The following is a 25,108-nucleotide window of genomic DNA, read 5'->3' on the forward strand; positions in this document are numbered from 1 at the left end:
CCCGCCCCCGGCCAGGCCCCTGGGCCCTCCGGTTTCCAGCGCGTCTGGGATGGAGTCAGAGATCCAGACGGCGCCCGGGGCCCCATCTGCCGCCGGTCCCGGGCCCAGGGGCGAGCAGAGGGGGCTTTGGGTGTCTGGTCGCTGCTCCGAAGAGCCTCGGGAGGTCCCCGGGCAGGGGGGGGGGGGGGCCTCAGCGCGCCCCAGATGGTACTGGGGCCGGGAGCGCAGCGTGGAGGGGGCCCCCTACTCCGAACCCCACTCCCCCCAAGCCCAGGCCCCCGCCCGGGCCGCCCTCCTCGAGCTCAGAGGGGCTCCGGCTCGCAGATTTGAACGGCGGAGGCCGGGCGGCCGGGCTAAGGCTCCCCGAGGCCATTGGCTGCGGCGGCGCCGCGTGGTCGTGGGCGCGGAGGGCGGGCGGGGCGCGGGCGGGGCCTGGGAGGGGCGTGTCCCCGCGGCCGGGCCTGGCGGCCGGGAGGGCGGGCGGGAGTGGGGAGACGCCGCGGCGCGGACATGGGCCGGCTGTCCCCGCGCCTCGCGGAGCCCGCCCAGCGCACAGCCCCGCGGAGCCCGCCGCGCGCTCGCCTCCCCGGGGACCCAGGTAGGCGGCCGCGGTGGACACTGCGCCCCGCGAGACCCCGGGGCGCTCCGCGTGGGGGGGCGGGGGGTCTCGGACCCTCCTGGGGGGACAGAGAGGATCGAGAAAGCCGCGATCGGGGGCGTGGGGCGGGGGCCAGGGCCTCGAGACCCCCTCCTCCGCGCCGCCGTTCCTCCCCGCGCCCGGCCGTGGGTGGCGGGGCCGGGGCCGGGGCCGGGGCCGGGGCCGGTAGCCTGGCTCCCCGTGTCCGAGCCGAGCGGGGTTTGGCGGGGAGGCGGAGAGCTGGGCGATCTCCTCTCCCCAGATCGGGGCTCCCGAGCCCGGCCGGAGCGCGGTGGGTAGGATGGGGTGGGGATGAGGGTGCGGTGGGTGGGATGGGGGTGCGGTGGGAAGGGATGGGGGCCCGCGTGGGGTGTGTGTCGGCACCAGCGGCGCGCAGCCTGCGGGCTCCCCGAGGGGGGCGTGTGTGCGCCCCGAGTTCTCGGTGAATAAAAAGCCGATTATCCGCCCGCCGTGGCGGAGGCGTGCGCGCTCTCACTCGTACCCACACCGCAGTGCCGTGGGGGCCGGGGGAAGGCGGGAAGGTGGAAGGGGGCAGGAGCTGCCTGGAAGGGAATGCCCGAGACACACTCTCCCGCCTCCTTCCCCGCCAGCCTCCTCCGAAAGGCCGGGAAGCGGAGGCGGGAGAGGCCGGCAGGGTGGGGCCGGGCCCGGGAGGGCGCTCCGCGGGGGACCGGCGCGCCGGCGGCTCGGGGCCCAGCGCTCCTGGCGGCTCCCGGCGGCTCGGGGCCCAGCGCTCCTGGCGGCTCCGGGCGGCTCGGGGCCCAGCGCTCCTGGCGGCTCCCGGCGGCTCCCGGCGGCTCCGGGCCCAGCGCTCCCGGCGGGCGGCGGCCCGGAGCGGCCGCTAATGGCTTAATCTCCGGCTTGGGGCGCTGGAGCGGCGCTGGGGCGTCTCTGGCCCCGCCCCCTCCCCGGAGCGCCCCCCGCCGGGGGTGGGGGGTACAAAACGGTCCCCTGCTCTGGGGGCGCCCCCCCCCCCCAGCTGTCCCGCGCGCTGGGCCGCCGCCGGGGGCCCCCCCGGGCCCGGGGCGCTGGTGGGAGCCGGGAGCCGGGAGGGGGAGCGGGGGGCCGGAGCCCGGGGTGTGCGTGCGACGGGGCGGGGCGGGGGGAGGGGTGCCCTCCGCTAACTCGAACCAGATTCCTGGTGTTTCCTGGGGAGAGCCTGCAGCCCGGGCTCTGGAAGTTTTCTCTCTCCCCGGGGGGAATGGAGTGGGGGGAGCGCAATGCTTTTTCTTCTCCGGTCGTCGCCCCTTGCAATCTGACCGGCTCCCACGGCCTCCGCCGGCGGCCCCGGGGCCCGCGCTTCGCCCCTGTGTCTGCGCCTCTGGGTGGAGAAAGGGGGTCCCTGAGCTGTGAGGCCCCCGCTCCTCTCCAGAGGGTTTGGGGTGCTGGGGGAGACGGCCCCCCATCCTCTCCCCCGCCTGGCAGCCATCTGGCCCAGAGCGAGCCTTCCCCGTTCAGCCCGGGCAGACAATGAGCGGCCGGCCCGCCGCAGGAGGGCCTCCCGCAAAGCAACTTCGCACGGCCTGGGTTTCCAGTATCGCCCGCCCCCGCCCCTCTCCGAGGCCGGGGTGGAGGAGGGGACCACCGCCAGGGTGGACTGGATTTTAAGAGAACAAAGAACAGGGCACAAAGGAAAGGGGAGCTGCGCTGTGGGTTCCCCCCTGCAAAGGGGGGGTGTATGGGGCCAGGGCAGGGCTCAGCCCCAAACAATAAAGGCGGCATCTGCAGGCCCCGGTGCAGCTCAGTCCTCCCGGGGAGCCAGGACCCCGCTGGGGGTGTGGGGGTGCTGCCCTGTGAACCACATGTGATCAGAGATTAGAGGGTTTATCTCCTCCCAACTTGGACTTCACTCCGGGCCTCCTCCTTGAGGGCAGCTGCTCCTTCCCACCCACAAAGGGGTTCCGGGCACCTGGGGAGGCACCCAAGCTCCTTCTCCTGGTCTTTCCAGGGTTGGGGGGGTGGTCGGTATAAAAACATGAGCCTGCTCTCAGGAGGTGGAGTTTGGGGGGAGTCCCAGCCCCTCAGATACCCCTGAATGCATGGGCCCTGGCCACTCATGGCCCCGGCCACTCACTGCCCCATGCTCCTGTTCTCTCCGCGAGCTGCGGCCTCTCCTTGGAGCGTGCCTTCCATTTTCTGGGGTTTCTGCCTTTCCCCCTCCTTTCTCTCACACTCACTCACTGATGTCCAGACCCAGCCAGAGATGCCCGCACAGATGAGTCTTATCTACAAAGTGGAGCCAGAGGGAGCACAGGCAGAAGTTGACCTGGGAAGAGAGGATCTGAGACCCTTCCTGACACCTCCCGCCGGGGGCTTTCCCAGAAGCGCCTGGGGTTGGCTCTGGCTCTGGCTCAGGGAGTCCCACCAGTTGGAGTGGCTGGTTGATTTCTGTGGCCAGGACAGGCTGTGCCTAGGTGTGGCAGGCAAGGTGTTAGCAGTCTCAGTCTCTCTCTCTCCCCCCTCCTTTCCCCCCCATCCCCTCCCGTCTCTCCCCTTTGACTAGGTTGGGAGGGGAGGCGCCCAGGCCAGAGCGCCCAGGGTTGCCGCTGAGCAGTGGCCCCAGCCTCCTTCCCACGGCTCCCAGGAGCCGGTCCCTGGTGGGGGAGGGAGGCGTCTGTCCCTCGGAGGAACAGGATCTGGGCCGATGCCAGAGATAAGGCTTGGGCGGAGGGACGGGGTTGAGCAACTGTACCCTGGGAGCCGAGAGCGCTGACCCCGCTCAGGTCTCCTGACCTGTGTACCGGAAGCTCTTCTCCGACCTTGGGACACGGAGCCAGGCCCTGGAGCTCCTGGTGGAGGCCCTGAAGGCCAGCGCCAGGCGGACTCCCCGCAGCCCTCTCTGCACAGGTGTGTGTGCGTGTGCGTGTGTGTGTGTGTGTGTGTGTGTGTGTGTGTGGATGGACGTGGCCCTTCTCTGCTCGCAGCGCCTGTGAAGGAAGCTTAGCCTTTGGTCCCCCCTTCCCTCGTCCCCCAGCCCCCAACTGTGTCCCTGAGCCACATCTTGAAAACAGCTTCTTGGGGAGCCCTGGGCCTCCTTCCAGTAAGGAGGTAGGAGATTCCCCCAGGCCCTGCCAGCCTGCAGCTCGGGGCTCCAGGCCAGGGTGGCTGCTCTGGCATCCAGGGCCCTCCTCTGCTGGGCATAGGGCTCTGGTGGTCTCCACCCAGCAGTTCCTTAGAACGTGGCCTGGGGCCCTCGCTGGTTTGGCTCAGTGGATAGAGCATCGGCCTGCCGACTGAAGGGTCCTGGTTTCAATTGTGGTAAAGGCCACACGCCCAGGTGGTGGGCTCGATCCCCAGTAGGGGGCGTGCAGGAGGCAGCCCCTCAAAGATTCTCTCTCATCAGTGATGTTTCTCTCTCTCTCCCTCCCTCTCCCTTCCTCTCTGAAATCAATGAAATATATATATATTTTTTTCTTTTTTTATTTTTTTTTTAAAGAATGTTGCCTAGGTCCTAACGCATCCAAAGGGGACTGGTGCTCCCCCTTCCCCAGCGGGAGCACACTCAAATAACGGAGGTAGAGAGGCTGAGAGCACAGAGAACACCGAGGGATGGCTGGCTGGCTGGCTGGCAGTAAAACTTAGACACCGGTAGTGAGAACCCGGTTAGGTCCAAGGGACAAGGCTGTGTTTTGTGGGGAGGTTGAGCGGGCATTATTTTTTATTATTTGTGCATTATTTGTTGCTGGTAGTAGCACCCACAGGCCCCCCAAAATCCTGAGTTACAGAGGAGAACTCTCTTCCCTCCTCCCCCTCATTTATCCGGGTCAAACTGAAGCCAGAGGTTAGGAATGAGCCCCTGCACCGCCCTGCTTCCTGGAAGGTGACAGGTGAAGAGGGGAGGAGGGAGCCCGAGGGGCTGCCGTCTGCACTGGGCTCCAGAGTTTGGAGCACCCCGCTGCCCCCCCCCCCCCCCCCGTTCATCCTGGGGGTTCCCATGGACTTGGAAGGGGTCAGCCCTGGAGACTGGCTAGTGTCTCAGGCAACAGTGGAAGCGCGTGTCCCAGGTCAATGACGTGTCCTCTTTGAACTCAGCGAGTGACAGTGGCCAGAGTGTCGCTGGGGATGCTGGGATTTTCCTCCTACTTTTCAAGGGGTTCACGCAGGGCAGCGGCCGAGAGGGCGGGCTACCCAGCGCCACGGCCCTTGTTCTCGGGGTGCTGAGCGCTTGGCGGACATGAGTTTACTTAATCCTCCCAGTAAGGCTCCGAATTCAACATGTCACCGGTCCCTTTGAAAGCTGATGAGAAAACGGAGGCACAGTGCCCATGGTGGCTGAGTCAGCTCCAGGAACCGGGGGGGTCTGGCTCCGGAGGTCCCTGCTCTTCAGGCCCCCACCCCCTCCCCTTCCCCCTGCCCCACTAAATGCTCTGGCCGGACCGAGACCTCCGGCTCTGGGGAGAGTGCAGGCCGCCCGCCTCCCCCTGGAGGCCCCAGAGTGTCCTTTTAGTCCCAGCTCCTCAGCTGAGCACTGGGTCTCAGGAGAAGCGAAGTGAAACCGGCCGGGCCTGGCAGATCCGATTTCAAGCCCCGCCGCTTCCTCCTGAGGCCCCAGGCGGAGGGGAGCCGGGCCACTCCCAGCGGAGGGAGCCCCAGCTGCGAGGAGACCGGAGGCTGGAGGCTGGAGGCCGGAGGCCGTGGGCCCCACCGGGCAGCCTTCCCGGCTCCTGGCTGCCCCTCTGCTGCCTGTAGGGGGCAGGCTGGGGGGGGGGGGGGTGGAGGCCCGGAGAATGCCTCTCCAGGAAGAGCCCTGTAAACAAGCGAAGTTGCAAATGTCCTTGAGTCACTGGCTCTCCATTGGCTTGGCTCCTGATTTGTCTCTTCCTGTCACTCCCAGGTCTTGGCTGCTCCTTTCCCTTCCCTTCCGAGCCAGCCCCCGCTCCCCCACCCGCTGCTCTCACCGCCCCCAGGCCCACAGCCCGGGCTCTGGGGTGAGGAGGGAGGTGGATGCAGGGACAGGGGTGAAGGAACAGCCAGGAGAGGGGCCCATTCCCAGCCCTGGAGGAGTTCCCTGAGGTGGGAGGGGTGATCTGTATGTCCCAGGACTTTTCTGTACTTTCCCTGGAACGGTGAGGCATGGGGTGAGCAGACCAGAGAGATTTTCACCTGAAATTCTGTGCAAAATTGTGCATCCTGTGGGTGTTCACGCAGCTGTACCCTCCATCAGACCTCCGAGGCCTGGGCCCCATGCTGTGACCTCCTGATTGCCCAGATACGGGAGAAGGAGAAAAGGCCCAGAGAAAAGGCCCAGAATCGGGCGACCTGGACTCCTCCCTGCTCTGCCCTCCGCAGCCCTGGGACCAGGGCACATCCCTGAACCCCAAGCCTCCGCTTTCTTAGCTGTTGGGTGGGGGCGACGGAAAGAACTCCGCGGAAATGTTTGGAAGAACATACAAGAGATAAAGTCTTTCAAATGCCAAGACAGTGTGTTTTGTAAACTTTTCAAAAGGCAGTCTAATCAAAATGGGGCTTGGTGCAGAGTCCAAGCTCAGTGACTGAGTTCCCGGGTCCGTGGGGGGAGCGGGGAGGGGGTGCCCACCGGGGTCCAGGGGAAGGGTCCAGGGTGCCATCTCCCAGAGGGGGGTCCGCCGCACCCCATCTGGGCAGCTCGCAGAGTGCCTCTGGGAGGTGTTTTAACACAGCTCTCATTTCCTCCGTTAAGAACTACCGACGGGACATGAACTTGAATGTGTCATTTCGCCTCATGCATCCAAAGTATTGTCATTGCACCGTGTCACCAGAAAAATATTAATAAGATAATTTACGTTACGTCTTCACACAGAGGCTTCCACATCCAGTGTGTGTCGTACACCCCACAGCGCATCTCAATTTTGGATGCTCAGTTTCACAGGCAGTCAGAACTCGGAGTCCCCAAAATGTTACCCTTGGAAAAGTAGATTCACGGTCTCGAGCAGCTTTAAACACACTTGGGATTTCCACTTACTCAGTCAAGCATCCGTTTTTACATTTAAAATAAGTACAATGAAATACTATAAAAATACGGAGTGGCTCGTGGCTACTGTCTTGAAGAATGAGGTTCAGATTATCCCGTCCAATGCCTGAACCTCTAGAGATGTTCCCTGTCAGTGGTATTATTCAACATTGTTTCCGCAATTGTAGCAAATATAACAGTTTAAGGATGAGGAGCAGCGGGGGCAGAGGCGCTGTGAGTTGCAGAGGATGCAAAGCCATCTAATCGGCACGTTGATTAGCCCTGGCAGTTGTGGCTAGGTTGGAGGGTCGTTCCGTGTCCAGCACATGGAAAGGTCACGGGTTCGATTCCTGGTCAGGGTGCCTGTGGGAGGCGACCGATCAATGTTTCTCTTTCTCTCTCCCTGAACCTCTCTCCTCAGGGGAGGATTAAAAAAGAAAAGTGGAACGCTAAGGGGAGGGAGGATGCAAAACCCATTCACAACAAGACACCATAAAATAAGCCAGAATCAACATGACAAGAAATGTGTGAGCCTCGGAGGAGGAAAACCCACAAAGTTTAACGGAGAAGGTCTGAGCAGATGGGTGGGAGGACTTGAGGTTGTGCGAAGGCCAGTTCTTCCCAATGTAATTTATGGCTTCCTTTCAATTCCACTGTAATCCCATCAGGATTTCTTTTGGAACTTAATGACCTATTTCTAAAGTCCATCTTGGAATAGCAAAGCCAAGAAGTTTCTAGAATCATGTTAAAGGTGGGAGTATTACCCTACCAGATAAAAAGAATTTCACCCCCCAAACTTAATTCACATAACAATTCTATAAAGAATCGGTAACATTACTTTATTGTTACATTTAATTTTTTTTTAAATTTTAAACCACCCACAATTTTATAAGCCACAGGCATCTCTAGTTTGGTGTCTACATTCTAGACTGTTTTTAGAAGTGAATATTTTCATAAAGTTGGGAAGGGGGGCGGTGTCTTTGCTTCAAGATATTAAAGCCAGCCAAAACCAGTTTGGCTCAGTGGATAGAGCGTCCGTCTGCGGACTGAAAGGTCCCAGGTTCGATTCCGGCCAAAGGCATGTACATTGGTTGTGGGCACATCCCCAGTGGAGGGTGTTGCAAGAGGCAGCTAGTCGATGTTTCTCTCTCATCAATGTTTCTAGCTCTCTGTCCCTCTCCCTTCCTCTCTGTAAAAAAATCAATAAAATATATATTTTTAAAAAAGATATTAAAGCCAGAGACCATAACACAGATTTGACTGTGCAAAAATAAATAAGCACTCTCTGAGAAGGAAAGCAGGCAAATCACCATCTGTAAGTGGGTGGGTGGTAGATGTGCCGACATTCTTGCAAAATATGACAGTCAGAAATTGAAGTAGCTTGCCCTGGCTGGTGTTGCTCAGTGGTTGGAGCATCATCCTGTACAACAAAAGGTTGCAGGTTCGATCCCCGGTCAGGGCACATAGGAAAGCAACGTATCTATGTATCTCTCTCTCTCTCATAGATGTTCTTCTCTCCATTTCTCTCTCGCTAAAATCAATTCTTTAAAGTACTACTTACCTTTATTAGTAAACAAAGAAATGCAAATTACAAGTGAGGGTGGCGGGGATTGTGTTCATCCCACGCTAGTGAGACTGTAACTTGGTAAAACCTTCTGGAGAACAAGTCAAACAAGAAGAAACCAAAGTAATTGTACTCGCTTGGAAGAATGCGTCCTCCGGAAGTGGTGAAGGACTTGGGCAGACTTAGCTGGAAGGATTTTTGTTACAGAGTCCAAACACAAAGGAAACAACCTGGCAGTCATCCGGGGCCGCTGGATGTAAAATTCAGGCTCTTGGGATCTAATCTCAAACACTGTAACATGATTTACCAGCATGTGCATATTTCCACCCAAATGTAAACAGTGGCTGGCTTTCTTTATTCATCTGCAGGGGGAGCCCTGCTTGTCCCATAAAAGGGGGAAATGTCTAAATCGGCACTCCGCCATCGAAGGATCCTGCAAGCCCCGTGGAGAGCTGACATTCTTAACAGCTGCATAAAAAGTAAAACAAAATAGGTGACTTTAACATTTTATGTAACCTGTTGCATTCCAAACTAGAGGCCAGACAGCCCCAGCTTCGCCCCGAGGATCTTCTGGACGTCTGTTCCGCTGTTTGACCACCCAGTCTAATTAGCATATTTCACTTTTATTATTATAGTCATTAGCATTTTAATGTGAAATCCATATAAAAGTGTGAACGAGCTGTTTCACATTCCCGTTTTAGTTTAAGTCTTTGAGGCCCAGTGTGTACCCCTCCTGCCCGTGTCAGTTTGGCCTGGCCACCTTCCGAGTGCGCTTGAGCCATATCAGGCCGGGGCTGCCATGTCGGACAGAAGGAGTAAATTATTTAATAACCTCTAGAGACGGCGGAGAGTGGAAGTCCCTGAGACGGTCTGGCCTGGACTGCTTCTTTCTTCCCTGGGCAGCGCACCCTCAGAGCCTCGCCAGACCAGAGCCTAGTGCCCTGATGACCCAGGACAGGTCACAGCCTCCCCAGTCACACCCCTGGGTCCTGCCTCCCACCATCCCTGCCGCGGAGTGTGTGTGAGCCGCCGAGTGTGTGTGTGAGCCGCCGAGTGAGTGTGAGCCGCGGAGTGTGTGTGTGAGCCGCAGTGGGAAGCAGGTAGTGAAACCCGGGCCTCGTCCACTTTCCTTTTCTTCCAGGAAGAGGCACGGGAGCCGGGAATGTTTGTTTTTCTCCAGGAAGTGGGATGTGCCCGAGTGTGACCGGCCAGGGCCGCCCCTGGGCCAAGGGGCCAGGTCTGGATGGGCAGGCAGGCAGCGAGGGTGCAGCATGCGTGGGGCGCCAGGGTTGGGAGATTTTCGGGAGAGCGTTTGGGCTAGGGTTTTGGTCTTGGCAGGTGGAAGTACCAAGTGACACAGGCTGGCAACTTGAGCGGGACAGGCACGGAAAACACTGGAAGGGCGGCCGTGGGCCAAGCCGGTTCCTCCCCATGCGGGAAGCCCAGGCCGCTGCTTCCGGGCGGGGAGGCTCTCAGAGCAGGAAGCTGGGATGAGGTCCAGGCCAGGAGGGGCCCGTCGGAGCCTGGAGCACCCCCTCCCTCTGTGTGCACCTGCTCGACGGTGGCCATTGAATAGGCCGAGCGGGGTGACCTCCCGCAGGAAAAGGACGTGTTTCCAGGGCCAGCAGAAATGGGCTCAGGTTACCATCTCAAGCTGTGGGACTGAGTGAGGGAGGTCACCCCAGCTGAGCCTCAGTTTCCCTCCTGTAAAATGGGGGCATGCATTTACGACGTCCCAGAACTGCCTGGCGTGCAGCATGGGGGCGCTGGCTGTCCTGTGTGACCCCCGCCCTCTCCCCTCCTGTGCTCCCTGCAGGCGCCAGCAGGCCTGTGGAAGCCGCAGAAGCAGAGCCTTCACCCGCCCACGGTCTCCCCACAGCATCCCCCCTCGGGTCACGCGTGCTTAGAGCTTCAGTGTCACTGGACATGGGCCAGTCTCCGGGGTGGGGCGGAGAGTGACCGGTGGCTCAGGCATCAGGAAGCAGTTGTTGGGGAGTGAGTTCTTTTGGGGGAGTCCTCAGCCCCCTGGTTTCCCCTGACACGGTGGACGCTGTCATGAACACCCACCCTGAGGGTGTGCAAGAAAAGCCACTGGGATGCGGGACGGAAACACCAGAGCTCAGAGACGTCGCCTGGCAATGGGGTGGTCCTAAAAACGGGGAGACGAAGCCTTACTCACTGATGCATGGAGGGACAATAGACACATCAATAATATGTAAGAATAAAAGTGTGTGTGGGTCGTATGTTTATACACACGTGAATCGTGTGTGCCAGGTTGTTTATGTGCTGTGGCTATTCGCCTGGCTAGCGCCCTGGTGTGGGAACACAGGCTTGGCATCCGTCCATGACCTAGGGGCAGCGGTCCGCAGACTCATCAGTCCACAGAGCCAAATGGCAACAGGACAAAGATTGACATTGCTTTGGAGAGTCACATTTTTTTAAATTTAAACTCCTTCTAACGCCATGTCTTCAACATAGACTCGCCCAGGCCGTGGTATTTTGTAGAAGAGCCACACTCAAGGGGCCAAAGAGCCGCATGTGGCTCTCGAGCTGAAGTTTGCTGACCACAGATCTAGGGCAAGTCCCTTCATTTAGTCTCTCCACGCCCAGGTGTTTTAAGGAGACGCAGACATGGACTGAGGATAATGGTGATCATTTCCGGTCCTGAGCTTGTGTTGTTTTTTTTTTTAAATAGTGGCAGTTTGGGCTCAGGTGCAAACAGACCCTTCCAAACTCGAGGGTTTGGGACAGAGCATGCGGAGGAGCTAAAAATTCTGCAAAGCACTAATGTCAGCCAGAGCACAGCACAGCCCCCGGGGCCCTCGTGAGGGCGAGATGTGGGTCTGTGGGCCGGGGGGTCACGCACACCGCTCGCCGTTTGCGGCTGCCATCGGCCCTGTCTGCGGGTGGAATAAAACACTCTTCCGCCGGCCCCGGACGTCTTATCTTCCCAGGGAAAGGCTGCTGAGCTTTCCAGAAAGCGACAAGAGCCCGAGTCTCTAGCCTCTTAGAGTTGTGGCCGGTGTTACCCAGTTTCTTGCACAACCCCCTTTTGTTCAGCGGACAGACCTGGCAGCTGAATGCCTCCCCGTTCCGGCAGAGCTAAGTTCTACCTGGTGGTGGCTTGTCGACTGTCCCAGAGAGAAGGGTCCATGGCCCACCAGGCGAGACCCACCCCTGGGAAAGGGCGCCAGGGTCCCCTTTGTCTGTCCTTTTTCTCCTCCTCCATCTGGGCCCTCACAGCTCCTGGTGTCTCTGCCTTCAAAAAGGGGCCCAGCCTGTGTGGCTCAGTGGTTGAGTGTTAACCTATGAACCAGGGTTCGATTCCAGGTCAGGGATCGATTCCCAGTCAGGGCATATGCCAGGGTTGCAGGCTGGATCCCCTGTGTGGGGTGTGCAGGAGGCGGCCAATCAATGATTCTCTCTTATCATTGATGTTTCTTTTTTTTTCTTTCTTTTTTTAATGTATTTTATTGATTTTTTACAGAGAGGAAGGGAGAGAGATAGAAAGCCAGAAACGTCGATGAGAGAGAAAAATCGACCAGCTGCCTCTTGCATACCCCCTACTGGGGATGTGCCCGCAACCAACGTGCATGCCCCTGACCGGAATCAAACCTGGGACCTTTCAGTCCGCAGACGGACGCTCTACCACTGAGCCAAACCGGTTTCGGCTCATCATTGATGTTTCTATCTCCCTCCCCGTCTCCCTTGCTCTCTGAAGTCAATAAAATATATATAAAAAAAAGAAAGAGGAAGAAGCAGCCTGGATGACTTGCCCGCTTAGAAACTGCTTCCGATTGCCGTGTGGCCCCGGCCCTCCATCCAGGCGCTGCCTGGCTAACCGAGAGGCAGGCCCTGGGTCCCCGGGGCCCTGGGTGTTCAGTCTGTTCCTCAAACATCACAAGCTTGTTCCCACGCCTGAGCCTTTGTCTATGCTGTTCCTTCCACCGAATGTTCTGGACCAGCCTCGGGTCCTCCTCATCCTTCAGTTCTCAGCTCACAGGTGCCTCTTCATCACCCACCCTCCATCACCTTGTTTCCGTCTGGACAGTGAGGACTGCGAGGTGCCATTCTGTTTGCCTGTTTACAGCCTGGCTCCCTACCCCCTCCTTCCCCCCACATACACACTGTTCAGGGAAGGCAGGGATATGGCCAACCCTCTTTTCACTGCTGTGTCTCCAGGGCCCAGAGCAGTGTGGGAAAATAGATGGGTGTGCAGTAAATGAGAGAGGGAGCGGGAAAGAGCGAGGCAGAGACAGAGAAAGAGTAACCAATGGCCCAGCCAGTGTGGCTCGACCTCTGAACCTGGAGGTCACGGTTCGATTCCCCATCAGGGCACATGGGAGGCTTGTGAGCTCCATCCCCAGGAGGGGGCGTGCAGGAGGCGGCTGATTGATGTTTTGCTTCCTCCCTCTTGAAATCAATACAAACATCTTATTAAAAAAAGAGAGAGAGTAAAGAATGAAGCCTCTTGCGGTCATTCCAGCCAGGAATGACGCCGTGCCCGAGGCCCCTTCTGTCCAGCCAGGCTGCCTGATGCGGATATTGGGTGGAGGGGGCTGGGCTGGCAGTGGTGTCAGAGTGTGTACTGTGTGTTCCGGGGTGAGCTGCGGGTCAGCTGTGGGTCAGCTGCAGAGTAGGAGGCCTGCTTGGCTGCCCAGGACTATCCTGTGCGGGCCAGGCTGCCAGGGACTTGGCCTGCTGTGTGCCTACCGACTGCGGATCAAGCAGATGGGAAGACCGGGGGGTGAGTCTCTGTTCCCCGGATGGGATTGGAGCGGAGCCCAGGGTGTGGACTGAGTGGACTGACCAGGGCCCTGGCCTTCAGCTGCTTCTGCCTTGAAGGAATGTTCTGTGGTCAGTGCGGCCGAGGGCAGAGGAATCTGGTTCCACCAGAGGCTGGGAGAGGCGGAGAGCCGTGGTCACTGCCAGGAGAGTGGGATGTGGCTTCCGGGGTGGGGTGGGGTGGGGGTGTCCTGCCCAGGACCGGCTCTGGGGCGTGGCCTCTGAGGCCCATTTCAGCCACTTCCCCAGAGCTGAGTCACGGCGCTGAGCCACACCCCCTCCCAGAACCCCGGCTCCCTTGGCAGGTCCCCTTGTGGGGGAGGGCGGGTGCCAGGCCTCCTGAACTGGCTCCAGGCCTGGCCCGGACCACCTGCGTGTATTTGAACCCCCGTTCATCTCCTCACCCCCAAATCCTTCTGTGAGAAGCTTAGGATGAAATTGTCACTCGGGGGCCTAGAACAGCCCCCTGAGTTCCCACCAGCCCTCAAGCCCGGCCTGTCCAGTCTGCTCTGCAGCTCCAGGTGGCAGAGCCCAGCCCCTCACTGGGCCATGGGTCCTTTTCCTGCTGGATGTGGAAGACGGTTGGATTTGCTCACGCCACAGAGCCTCCGTGCCTGCCCCCAGGGAAGCCAGACCTGTCTCCGCCTTCTCAGGGGGTGGGGCCCTGCAGGGCCCTGGGTGTCCCGCGGCTGGTCTAGGGGTTTCCCTGCTGCCCCGTCACGCCCTCTGCTGCATAGCCCTGTCCTGTGGCCACGTGGCCGGGATACCCAGTCCCTGCGGGCGGCCACAGGGCCTGCGGGTTTCCCTTCTGCTCTCCAACAAGCACTGGAGACCGGAAACCACAGGCTGCAAGATGCTTTCTGGGTCTGGGGATTCCTGCCATCATGGGACTCAGGCCGTTCCGTCCCTGTGCCCGCCATCCTGACTCTCTATGTCCCTCCCGCCCCCTCCCCCCTCTCTCCCTCTCTCTACCTGCTTGTTCACCTGTTTATTTTCACCTGCGTGTTCCTGCTAACGGGCAGCAGTTCTTACGCCAGGGGTGGGGCTGCCCCCCCGGCATTTCCGGGGACGTTCTGGTTGTCACGGCTGGGGAGGCGACGCTATTGGCATCTGATGGGGTCGAGGCCTGGGGGTGTTGCTGACCATCCTACCAGCACAGGACCGCCCGCCACCAGGAATGACCGGGCTCCAGGGGCCGGAATCCGCTCAAGGGTCAGACTGGAACTTTCCCCAGGGAACACCAGGCTCCTCCCTCTCCGGACTTGACCCTCTCCAGCGGAAGTGGGAGGGCTGCTCCTCGGCTGACCGGGATGCTGCCTCCCGGAGGCCTGGGGGGAGTGGGAAGAGCTCTATCCACAATTTAGGGGGTCAGCCGGCTATGGCCCCCAGGCCGAGCCCAGCTGGCGGCTTATTGTGGGAAATGAGGTTTTATGGGGACGCAGTCACCCCTTTGTTCACGTGGAGTCCGATGCTGCTTTCCTGCTGCGAGGACAGTTGCATGGCTCCGGCAAAGACACTCTTAGGCGCGGAGCTGAAATCTCAACTGTCTGGCCCTCCATAGCCCTAGCTGGTTTGGCTCAGTGGATAGAGCATCAGCCTGGGGACTGAAAGGCCCCAGGTTTGATTCCGGTCAAGGGCACATGCCTGGGTGGGTTGCGGGCTCAATCCCCAGTAGGGGGCATGCAGGAGGCAGCCAATCAATGATTCTCTCTCGTCATTGATGTTTCTATCTCTCTCCCTCTCCCTTTCTCTCTGAAATGAATAAAAATGAAAACGTCTGCCAATCCCTGGTCTGGCTGCTCCCGGCTAATTGCTTAGAGGTCAGGTCCCAGGGGGTGGGCAGCCGGAGGGGTTGGGCAGGGCAGGGTAGAAGAAGCTGCTTTTCCTGGGGCTGGGCGGGAGGAAGAAGAGAGCGAGGAGGAAGAGCTGCCCGGCATAGTGGGTCATGTCAAGGCCTTCTGCACGGTCCGCCCCGGCTCTGAGCCAGCCAGCTCACCTGTGCCCACCGCAGGGCTGCCCCGGGGCCTGGCTCTCCCCTCTTCCCCCTCGGAGAACTCTTTGCTGGGGTGACCAGCAGTGTGACTGCCTGCGGGGAGGAGGGACTCTGGCTGCAGGGGGAGCCATGAGACTGGCCTCGGCAGCTGGGCTCGGAGAAGAGCGTGGGACGGGGTTAGAGGACACAGGGAGGTCAGGCTGGGGGCCTGGAGCCGGGCTGTGGGCGGAAGCGAAGCCAGCACTGACCTTGGCCTTGGGAAGGCGAAAGGGAGAAAGTCAGGGCTGGGGAGGGGAGGCCGGGCCCTCCCGCAGGTGTTTGAGGCCAGCTGTGCTGTGTGGAAGGTGGGATCCGGCGGTGAACAGTCCTGTGGGAACGTTCTGGAAGCTCCCAGCCCAGCGGGAGGTTGCAGTCCAGCCGGCAGGGGTGGGACAGGATAACGGTGCCTGCTTGGGGTTGGGAGTGAGGGAGGAGGTGGGCAGGACGCTACCTGGCTAAGGACGGTCTCCCAGAGGAAGTGGCCTCTCGGCGGAGCCCTGAAGGATGCTGGGCGAGCCAGGTGACCGCATCCCAGCGGGGATTGCGTGTGTCCAGTCCCGGAGCCCAGGAGAGGGGCTTGGGGGCCAGGGCAGAGTGCGGGCATGCGGCGACTGATGGCTGGACCAGGGGGTCTGCCTGGGGAGTCCGATAGGGTTTATTTTTAGCTGACGGACTAGAAAGGCACACAAGTAGGGAGACCTGTGGGGCTGATGTCAGGGGCCAGGTGGGATGCGGTGGCCTGGCTTGGGGGCAGTAGCGGAGGTGGGAAGGGAGGAAGAATTTCCAGGGGGGCACCCACGGGTTGAACTTGGCATAGGGAAGGATGGGCCTGCAATGAGGGTACTCTTAGGAGGACTGGTGACCCAGCACCCCCCTCACCCACATACTTGTCTAAGTCCCTGCGCCTATCTCTCCCCACCCTGCTCGGTCCTGTGCTGCTGGGTTTAGCATTTGGGAGGCAGGTCCCTCCTGAGAGAAAGGGGCCAGTTTGGCTCCAACACTGCACTTGAACTTGAACTTGACGCTTGCCAGGTGCTTCCTGGGCTGTGGTGCCTCATGCTTTCGCGTGGCCCTCTGCTCTGCTGTTCCGCAGATCCCAGGGATCTGGGTCATCTGGGGTCCCGCCCTCCTTGCACCCCTAGTGACTAAAGAACTTGGGAGAGAGTCTCCCAGTCTTGATCCTCCCCCCGGGGGCAGAGGCTGGGTCCTTGACAAAGAGGAGACGTCGCAGGCGGGATCCTCCTTTGAGGGACACCCAACCGGGGCTGCCAGGCTGGGGAGCTGGTTCTGTGGATCCCGCAGCCCCACCCCAATTCTGATTCAGAAAGTGAGCCGGCCGCCCACGGAGGCCGAGGTGCCAGGCAGCAGCGCCCTGGGGCCTGTCCCGTCCTCTGTTCCTCGGAGGGAGGTCGGTGACTCAGGGTGAGGCGTCCACTGACTTCACAGGGATCGAGGTCAGACGGCAGGAGGAACTTCCCGCGTGTCTCTGCCCAGAGGAGCCGCGTCCGGGGCTCCGTCTGGCTCTTTCCTGCTCTGCCTGTGGCATCGGGGCGCACCTCCACCTCCTCACCAGTGAATGCGGTCCTGTTGGCCTGGCAGCATCCTGGCTGGCGGAGGAGGTGTGGAGGGCGGGAGCCGGCATTGTCCTTTGGAAGAAAGCTCACTCTCTCTCTCTCTCTCTCTCTCTCTCTCTCTCTTACTCTCTCTCTCTTTTTCTCTCTCTTCCTCTTTCTCTCTCTCTCTCTCTCTCTCTCTCTCTCTCTCTCTCTCTCTCTCTTTCTCTCTCTCTTTCTCTTTCTTCTCTCTCTCTCTCTCTCTCTCTCTCTCTCTCTCTCTCTCTCTTTCTTCTCTCTCTCTCTCTCTCCCTCTCCCTCTCCCTCTCTCTCTCCCCCCCCCTCCCTCTCTCAGGTTTCAGGGGATGTGTGTCTGTGGCCCCTTGAACTCCAAACAGCTTTGCAAAATGCCGTCCCACCCCTGAGGACCTGTGGATGGAGAGGGAGGGCGGGGTTACGGCTTTGATTGCTGGCTCCCGTCCTATGGTTTGGCTCGGGTGGGAGCTGGGGTTTGCATAACCGCCAGAGGCTGGCAGATGGGCTTTTGTGCAGGAGGCCAGCCCCGGTTAACCCTCTCCTGCTGTTCTCCTCCCGCAGCTCCATGAGGCCGTCCTCCCTGGCCCCTCCGCCCGCCGGACCTCGCCTCTGACGGACGCCTCGCACCTGACAGACAGACGTCAGCCAGCCCCACCTGCAGCCTCGGAGGCCCTGCCTCCGCCCCTGGGCACCATGCCCATCCTCAAGCAGCTGGTGTCCAGCTCCGTGCACTCCAAGCGCCGCTCCCGTGTGGACCTCACGGCCGAGATGATCAGCGCGCCGCTGGGCGACTTCCGCCACACCATGCACGTGGGCCGGGCGGGCGACGCCTTCGGGGACACCTCCTTCCTGCACAGCAAGGCCGGGGAGCTGGAGGGCGAGCCCCCCGACGAGCAGGCGTCCGCCGCGCCCTCCTCCTCCTCCTCCTCCTCCTCCTCCTCCAAGCGCGGCCTCCTGTCCCGCAAGTTCCGGGGCAGCAAGCGGTCGCAGTCGGTGACCCGGGGGGACCGGGAGCAGAGGGACATGCTGGGCTCGCTGCGGGACTCCGCCCTGTTCGTCAAGAACGCCATGTCCCTGCCCCAGCTGAACGAGAAGGAGGCCGCCGAGCGGGGCGCCGGCAAGCTGCCCAAGAGCCTGTCGTCCAGCCCCGTGAAGGCTGGCAGCGGGGGCCGGGAGGGGGACCCCGAGGCGGCCCGTGGCGGGGAGGAGGGGGTGCCCCGGCCGCGGAACGGGGCCGCCTCCCCCCACGCCCTCGACCCCCTCCTGGACGAGCGGGCCTTCGGGGACCTGACGGACCTGCCCGTCGTGCCCAAGGCCGGCTTCGGGCTGAAGCACGCCGAGTCCATCATGTCCTTCCACATCGACCTGGGGCCCTCCATGCTGGGCGACGTCCTGAGCATCATGAACAAGGAGGAGTGGGACCCGGAGGAGGAGGAGGAGGATGGCGGTTACCACGGCGACGAGGAGGAGCCGGGCGGCCTCCCCAAGGTTCCCCTCTCCGGGCCGGGGGCCCCTCTCCCATCCAGGCAGGAAGGCAAGGCCGGCCGGGACTCCCCCCTGCAGCCCCCGCCGGCGCCGCAGGACGAGGGCTGGGCGGCCGCCGCCCCGAGTCCCGGCTCCGCCCGCAGCCTGGGCAGCCACACCACGCGGGACAGCAGCTCCCTGTCCAGCTGCACGTCCAGCGTCCTGGAGGAGCGCAGCCCCGCCTTCCAGGGGCCGGAGAAGGCCCGGGGCCCCCTCCCCAGGCAGCCCGACAAGGAGTTCTCCTTCATGGATGAGGAGGAGGAGGATGAGATCCGGGTGTGAGGCCGGCCAAGGTGGCTTCACGCCCTTGGCCCCATCTCCCTGCCTCCAGCCCACCCCCTTCCCTTTGAGGGGGGCAGCCAAGAGCCTGGCTTCGGCCACGGACCCTGGGCCTCACGGGTGGGTGGGGGGCGCTGGCCGAGCCTGGGGCCCGGGGCGGACTGGGGCGCTGGTCCTGGGGCCTGACGCTGTCCACAGCCCGGCCTCCCTGTGCTCCGTGGGACGGGGCTGTGTCCTCACAGCGGGAAGCTGGTTCCTTTTCCCCACGTTGGCCTCCGACGGCTGCCAGACGCCCACCTGGGTGCCCGCCTGCCGCCTGCCGTGGTGCAGGCTGGCTCAGGGGCGACCTTTGGCCATTGCTAAGGACAGGGCTCTCCTGCCTCCCCCAGGCTCCCTTGGAGTTCCTGCTGTGGCCTGACAGTGACCTCCTCTCCCCCTTAAACGTGTGTCACCGGAGGCCTGGGGTGGGCACGGCCGGCCCCCCCCCTCCCGTCCCCGCTGTCCCAGCGCACGGAGCCTAGGGGCCTTGGAGGAGAGCCGCACTGACAGCCCTGATCACTCCCGCGGCCCCTTCCCGGGAGGAGGACGGGGCGGGAGCGGGAGGGAGCCCTGGGCTTCTAGCCTTCGGGAGACAGGCCTGCCAGAGGACACCGGGCAGGGACCGCCGTGGCCCCGCAGCCCCTGCGGGTTTTGCCGCTCTGTCTGCTACGTGGCATCTCCGAGGGCAGCTTCCGGAGCAGCCCTGGATCTGCCGTCAGAGGGAACTCCCTTTCAGTTTAGACTCCGTGCGTCCGACCTCCGCTGAGAATGGTACGGGGTGCGTGTCTGCGTGCCAGCCCCCCTCCCCCCATAGTATGAACGGCAGGTGGGCAGTGTAGTAGGATATTTCTGGAAAATGGCTTTTTTTTTTTTTAAGTAATATATCATCCGGGGCGGGGGGGGGGGGGGGCTTAAAAGTTTTTGTTTTGGGACTTAGTTATTCCCTCTTCACTGCCCGCTCCACACACACACAGCTTCTCCCTTTCCCAGGCCTCTCGCCAGCTGCGGAGGCAGCGGCCCTGAGGGCAGAGGTACCAGGGCGGCCAGATGTAGCAACAAAAACGAAAGGATGGTGGGGCTGTTTTTTGTTTTGTTTTGTTTTTTTGGGGGGTATTAAGTGTGCCCTTTGCCGTACGGAACACACTCACATCAAACCGTTCCTGTTGTTCCTCTGAAGTACAGATGTCAGCCCGTGCCCTCTAACCCTGCTCAAGGGGATTGCGTAGGCGCCTGGTGTGAGTCCCAGGGTGAGCGGACGGTGGCTTTTCTGTCCTGGGAACAGGCTGACCCACTGCCTCTGTCCCCTGGCAGCCAATGGGGGGAGGGGGCGGGGGAGCGGGGGGGAGGGGTGTCGGCTACCGCAGGATCCAGCCAGGGGGGAGGGGGGCCGCTCCCGCCTCCTGTTTGCTGCCAGATCCTGACTCAGACACTAACCTGCTCCAGGCCGCAGTGCCCCGGGGGTGCTCGGTTCCCCGCTGCCTGCCCCTGAGCCCCCTCCCGACGGTGGTCCGTCCCGGATTCTGAGCTGTATATTTTTTTCACGAAGTTGTTAAAACCGCGAGGCAACAATAAAAAAGCCCTTTAGCCTGTCTGGTGTGCACCTCTGTTTACGGGAGGGTTTGCTTGGGGTTGTGGGTGGGTAGGGGGTGAGGGTCATGGGGTCAGGTCGGGGTCCTCAGGGCCAGAAGTGGCTTCTCTCGCCGTGCCTTCGGGGCCTGGGTGGGACTCGGGGGGGGGGGGGCTCTGGGACTCGGGGTCCCTTGGGTGCTCGGCTGCTTTGTGCTCAGCAGCGTCCTCGTTATGTGTGGGGCCTGCTGGTCCCTCGGGGCTAGGCTGGTCCCTCCCGGCGTGGGCACCGTTGTGATGGACCTGAGGGGGGCTGTGTTCTGCCAAGCCCCAGGGGCCCACACACGGGCTGTGTCACCACCGGGACACGGCAGGTGCCTTTGACCCTCTGACCTGGAAAATCCGCCTACAGGCGGCGTGTTCTCCCCTTCAGCCTCGGCCCAGTGAGGCTGGCTCTGGTGTCCCCGTTCTGTGCGCCGGGAGCCCATGTGGCCACGTTCTCCAGTCACCAAGCAACGGAGTCAGGACGTGGCTGGTTCAAACCGCTTCTGTGCCCGGCAGGGGTGGCTCAGTGGCTGAGCATTGACCTATGAACCAGGGGCTCATGGTTCGATTCCCCGTCAGGCCCATGCCCGGGTTGCAGGCTCCATCCCCAGGAGGGGGCATGCAAGAGGCAGCCGATCCATGCTTCTCTCTCACCATTGATGTTTCTATCTCTGCCCTCTCCCTTCTTCCCTGAAATCCATAAAAACATATTAAACACAATCACTCCGTCACTCAGGAGCCGGGAAGCTCCATTGCTCGGGAAAGTGAGGTCAGGGGTGTGTCTGCCCTGGGTGGGGACCCGGCCACTCCCCCAGCCACCTGCCTCACCACCTTCCCTTCATGGCACTGGCACCCGCCTTTGCCGCTGCGGTGGCATCTCTGAGAGGAGGAATCAGCCTGGGCAGGGCTGGCTCTGCCAGCTGATGCCCCTCCATGTGGGGGCCCCTGTGGCTGAGTCCCCGAAACCCCGTCCCTCTCCCCGGCGTCGACAGAGAAAGCTGGGCGGCACTCATCCTCGTCCTGGGAAGCAGAGAGAAGCACAATTCAAATGCTCCTCTGTCCCCGCGTTTGGCTCGTTCGAGCTAATGAGGGACGAGGCTGAGACAGGAGGCCGAGCGGCCGGTGTGGTGGCCCTGGGTGGGGGTGGGTGGGTGGGGGGGCACTGGGGCACACCCCCAGCCCAGCACTGCCCCTGGGCGCTGCAGCCAGCTCCAGGCCCTCACCGAGGGGAATGCAGGGCTGAGGGGCCAGGCAGGTGAGGGGAGGACACCTGAGCAGGGGACTGTGCTCCCCTGAGTGTGCAAACCCCCATTCTACCGGCAGCCCCTGGCACGGGATTCCCGAGGGCCTGAGAGAAGCCCGTCGCCTGCTTACGGACTTGATGGAGAAATGCCAGCCACTCGGGACGTCCCGGGGGCCTGGGAGAGACCCCCTGACCCACCCCGTCAGCAACAGGAATCCAGGTGGGGGCTCAGCAGGCCCCGCCAGGCAGCACAAGCTGGGCCAAGCCAGCTCTCACCCAGGTTTGCTGTGTGGCCTTGGGCCAGTAATCATCCCTCTCTGGGCAGCTTCTGCTTCTCTGCCTTTCAAAGGCGGCACTAGCTCAGCTGTTTTCAGCTGTTTACCTAAGGTGACCAGGCGTCCCGCTTTTGGCGGGACAGTCCCGATTTTTAACAATTTGTCCTGCGTCCCGTGGCGTTTTAAAAAAGTCCCAATTTCTTTCCAAAAATTGGGACATTTTTAAAACGCCGCAGGACAAATTGTTAAAAATCTATCCCTCTCCCTTCCTCTCTGTGAAAAATCAATAAAATATATATTTTTAAAAAAAATTGGGACGCCTGGTCACCTTATTTTTACCGGGAGTTTTATTTGCAATGAGGCTGTAGATTGGACCCGTGTACACAACAGGCTGAGCCACAGCTTTTCTGGGAGGGAGTAGGTTGTGGGGGAGGGGGGTCCTTTCTCTCTGTCTGTCTGTGGGGTTCACTGGAGACACCTGGGGCCTCACACAGCGTGTCTCACCTTAAAGGTGTCCTGTGGGGCCCCTCTCCCTCCTACAACTCAGAGCAGGAGCCTCCAGAACTATTTCTAGGTAACGATGTAGCAGCCCCGCGGTCGGCAAACTCTTTAGTCCACAGAGCCAAATAGCAACTTGAAATTTCTTGTGAGAGCCACATCTTTTAAACTTAAAACTATATACGTAGGTACGTTGTTTTTAACTTAATTAGGGCACTCCTAAGCTGGCCTTTGCTTAAAAACTCAAGGGGTGTGGCTTGCGAGCTGAGGTTGCCAACCGCTGAAGCAGCCATTGAAATTCAGGTCGTAACTCATGTTTCCGAAGATGTGAGGGGACCCCAAAGCCTCCTGCCCCCGGCGGAGCTGCAGTCATGACCCCAAGATGCCTTCTACCCACCGCCGCTCTGGCCCAGCCGTCCTGGGGCATCTCTCTCCTCCCCCAACCCTCCCACCGGTGCGGACTGGGAGGGTGATCAGGGCTGTCAGCTGTGCGGACCGCCGTGCACCGGGCGCCCGTTTCCTGTCCCGGCCTCACTCGGTTCTCACAGCGGCTCTGAGACCACACTCCTCACGTCCCTCTCCTGGCACCGGTGAGGAGTGACCCGGCCCAGCACCGCTGGGCTAGTCCGCGGAGGCGCAGGGACTGACAGAGACCCGGGACCGGGCTCCCAGGCCCTTCCTCACACCCACTATCCCCACTGGTGATTGACACTTTGGGTCCCTGGATGGCCGGAGGGGGCAATGGCCTGGCTGGCAGAGCAGTGCAGAGATGCCCGGCTGATGGCCCGCCTGGCGGGGGCGTGCCAGGGAAAGGGGCGCTCCTAGATGCTGTAGAAGAGGGGCTGAGAGCTCCAGGCCCCTCTCAGCAGCTGCCGCTGATTCCCGTCCTGAGGGCCCAGCAGGCAATGCCAAGGCCAGAGGTGCTGAGCAGGGTGGGTGGGGCCCTTCCAGGGTCTCCGGCTGACTCTCCGCCAGGCAGGGCCAGGGCTCCCGCAGGCCCCTTGCTCTCGGGAGGCCCCTGCAGCCTCGGGCCTGGGTTCCCGCCGGGGCCCAACCTGGTCCCCCAGGTGCTCACCTTCGACTGCCTTCTCTCACACACCCAGCCACCCCCTCCTGGTCACCACGGTCACCACGTCCCCAGGAGAACGGGGACAAAAAGGAAGGCAGGGGCGTCTCAGCCTTTCAAACCGCCTCCCCTGTCTCCGTTTTTGTTGTTTTTTCAATATATATATATTTTTTCATTGATTTCAGAGAGGAAGGGAGAGGGTGAGAGAGAGAGCAAGAGAAACATCAATGATGAGAGAGAATCTTGGATGGGCCGCCTCCTGCACACTCCACCCTGGGATTGAGCACGTGCCCCTGACCGGAAATCGAACCGTGGCCTCCTGGTTCATGGGTCGATGCTCAGCCATGAGTCTCGCCAGGCCGGCCCCATCCCGTTTTATGGAGCCTGGGAGCAGAAGGCGCTGGCCAAAGTCCCAGGAGGGAGCGGAGCGGAGATTGCGAAAGGGGCTGGGCTGGCGTGGAGCCGGCGGACCGTATGGGGCGCAGCTGCTCACGGGGCTGGGCGTGTGGTAGTTGTGGGGGTGGCTAGGGGGAGGGGTTGGGAGTGACCTTTTCAGGTGTGTGCTGCTCTCCTCCGCCCCCTCCCTGGCTCCCTGCGCCTCACACACAGCCTCCCAGAGGGCCTGGCTCCCACAGAAGGTGCAGGCGCGGAGCGTGAGGGATGAGAACAGGGCCTCGGTCTGTCTGCTTCCCCCTCTGCAGCCTCCTCAGGGCCCCGTGGCCGCCTGCCGGCAGCCAGATGGGAGGCTGGAGGGAACATTTTGGGGAGAGGGAAGGCATTTGCAGGCAGATGGGTGCTGGTGGCGCTGCCTCTAAAACTTGTTGCTCCAACTCACTGAGCTGCTTGTTGTTTGTTGTTCGAGATGAGACTCCCAGGAGGGGCCAGGAGGGGCCAGGAGAGCAGCTTTCCCTCCCGGCAGGACTCCAGCCCCCAAATGACTTTGGCAGCGTCAGAAGCACCCCCAGGCTACAGGGCTCCGCAGGAGTTTGTTTTGATTTGATGCCCTGCTTTGTTCCAACAAGGATTAGAGGCGCTTACCACACAGGGTAAGTCACAATAGGACAAAAATAGATCAGAGGGAGGATGAGGCTGCAGCAAACAAGCAGAGAACCGGGAGGACTGGTGCGGGGTGGGCCTCAACGATTCTCCTACCAGGCGGGCTGAAACCTGGGCTCGGAGCTTCCTGTCAGTCAAAGCAAAAAGGGAAACCCACCCATTGAGAGACTCGCCATGTCCCCAGAAGCAGCTCAGCGTTTTCTGACCATGGGGTCTGAGAGAAGCGGGGTCCTATGAGACCTTTGGAGGGGGAGGGGGGGCAGGGCAGGGGCTCCAGGCGACCAGTGGCGTCACAGAGACCGTCACGCACACCCCAGAGGCTCCTTTTCCGCTCAGCGCGAAGCGAAGGCTTGAGGCCAAGACACAGATGAATAAAACCAACGCTCTGGGGGGCCAGACCCCAGCCCTCCACGTCTCTCGCCCGAGACACACAGTGTGGACACTTCCGGGGCAGGATTTCTCCAGCTGCCTCCTCGCAACCCGTCATGTCACCCCAGCCTGTCCCCGGACATGGCCAAGTGTCCCGCCGGCTCTTACAGGAATGGGGCCTTTAATTTATTTATTTTTTATTTTTTACCATTAGGGACAATTTAAGGCAAAAATGTTTCCAGGCCACGTGTTTTGGGTTCAAAGCAAAAAAATAAAAATAAAAAGAAGCTTATGAAACATATACACTCAGGTTCCTGCATCTTAAGTTGCCCGCTCCCTTGAGAACACTGGTAGTCTCTTTGCCAATGCCAGTGGCATTGTTACCTGAGGATACCCTTCGGGACATAGCCACACGGGGGCGCTCTCTATGTCTGTGCTGGAGTCAGCAAGGGGAGTATGGATGGGGAAGGGGCCAGGCCCTGGTCTGCTCTCTCTGGGTGGAGGGCGGCGAGTGGCCCGGGTCATCTCATCTTCCCCGCTCCCCGGCTCCCTCCCATCCCCCCACACACACCCCACCCTGGTCTTGGAAAA

The 25,108-nt window shown here is 61.1% G+C and overlaps 1 protein-coding gene across 1 annotated transcript; it reads left to right on the forward strand.

The window, feature by feature from the left end:
• The first annotated feature begins 494 nt into the window (after window positions 1-494).
• CDC42EP4 (CDC42 effector protein 4) lies at window positions 495-19,985 on the forward strand. Its single transcript, XM_036407802.2, has 3 exons — window positions 495-598; window positions 17,119-17,172; window positions 17,203-19,985. Exon 3 carries the CDS (start codon window positions 17,251-17,253, stop codon window positions 18,361-18,363), a length of 1,113 nt encoding a protein of 370 aa, XP_036263695.1. The 5' UTR covers window positions 495-598; window positions 17,119-17,172; window positions 17,203-17,250; the 3' UTR covers window positions 18,364-19,985.
• Window positions 19,986-25,108: the final 5,123 nt, after the last annotated feature.

This window comes from Pipistrellus kuhlii, unplaced genomic scaffold (assembly GCF_014108245.1).
Source record: "Pipistrellus kuhlii isolate mPipKuh1 unplaced genomic scaffold, mPipKuh1.p scaffold_m20_p_37, whole genome shotgun sequence".
Taxonomy (NCBI): Eukaryota; Metazoa; Chordata; class Mammalia; order Chiroptera; family Vespertilionidae; genus Pipistrellus; species Pipistrellus kuhlii.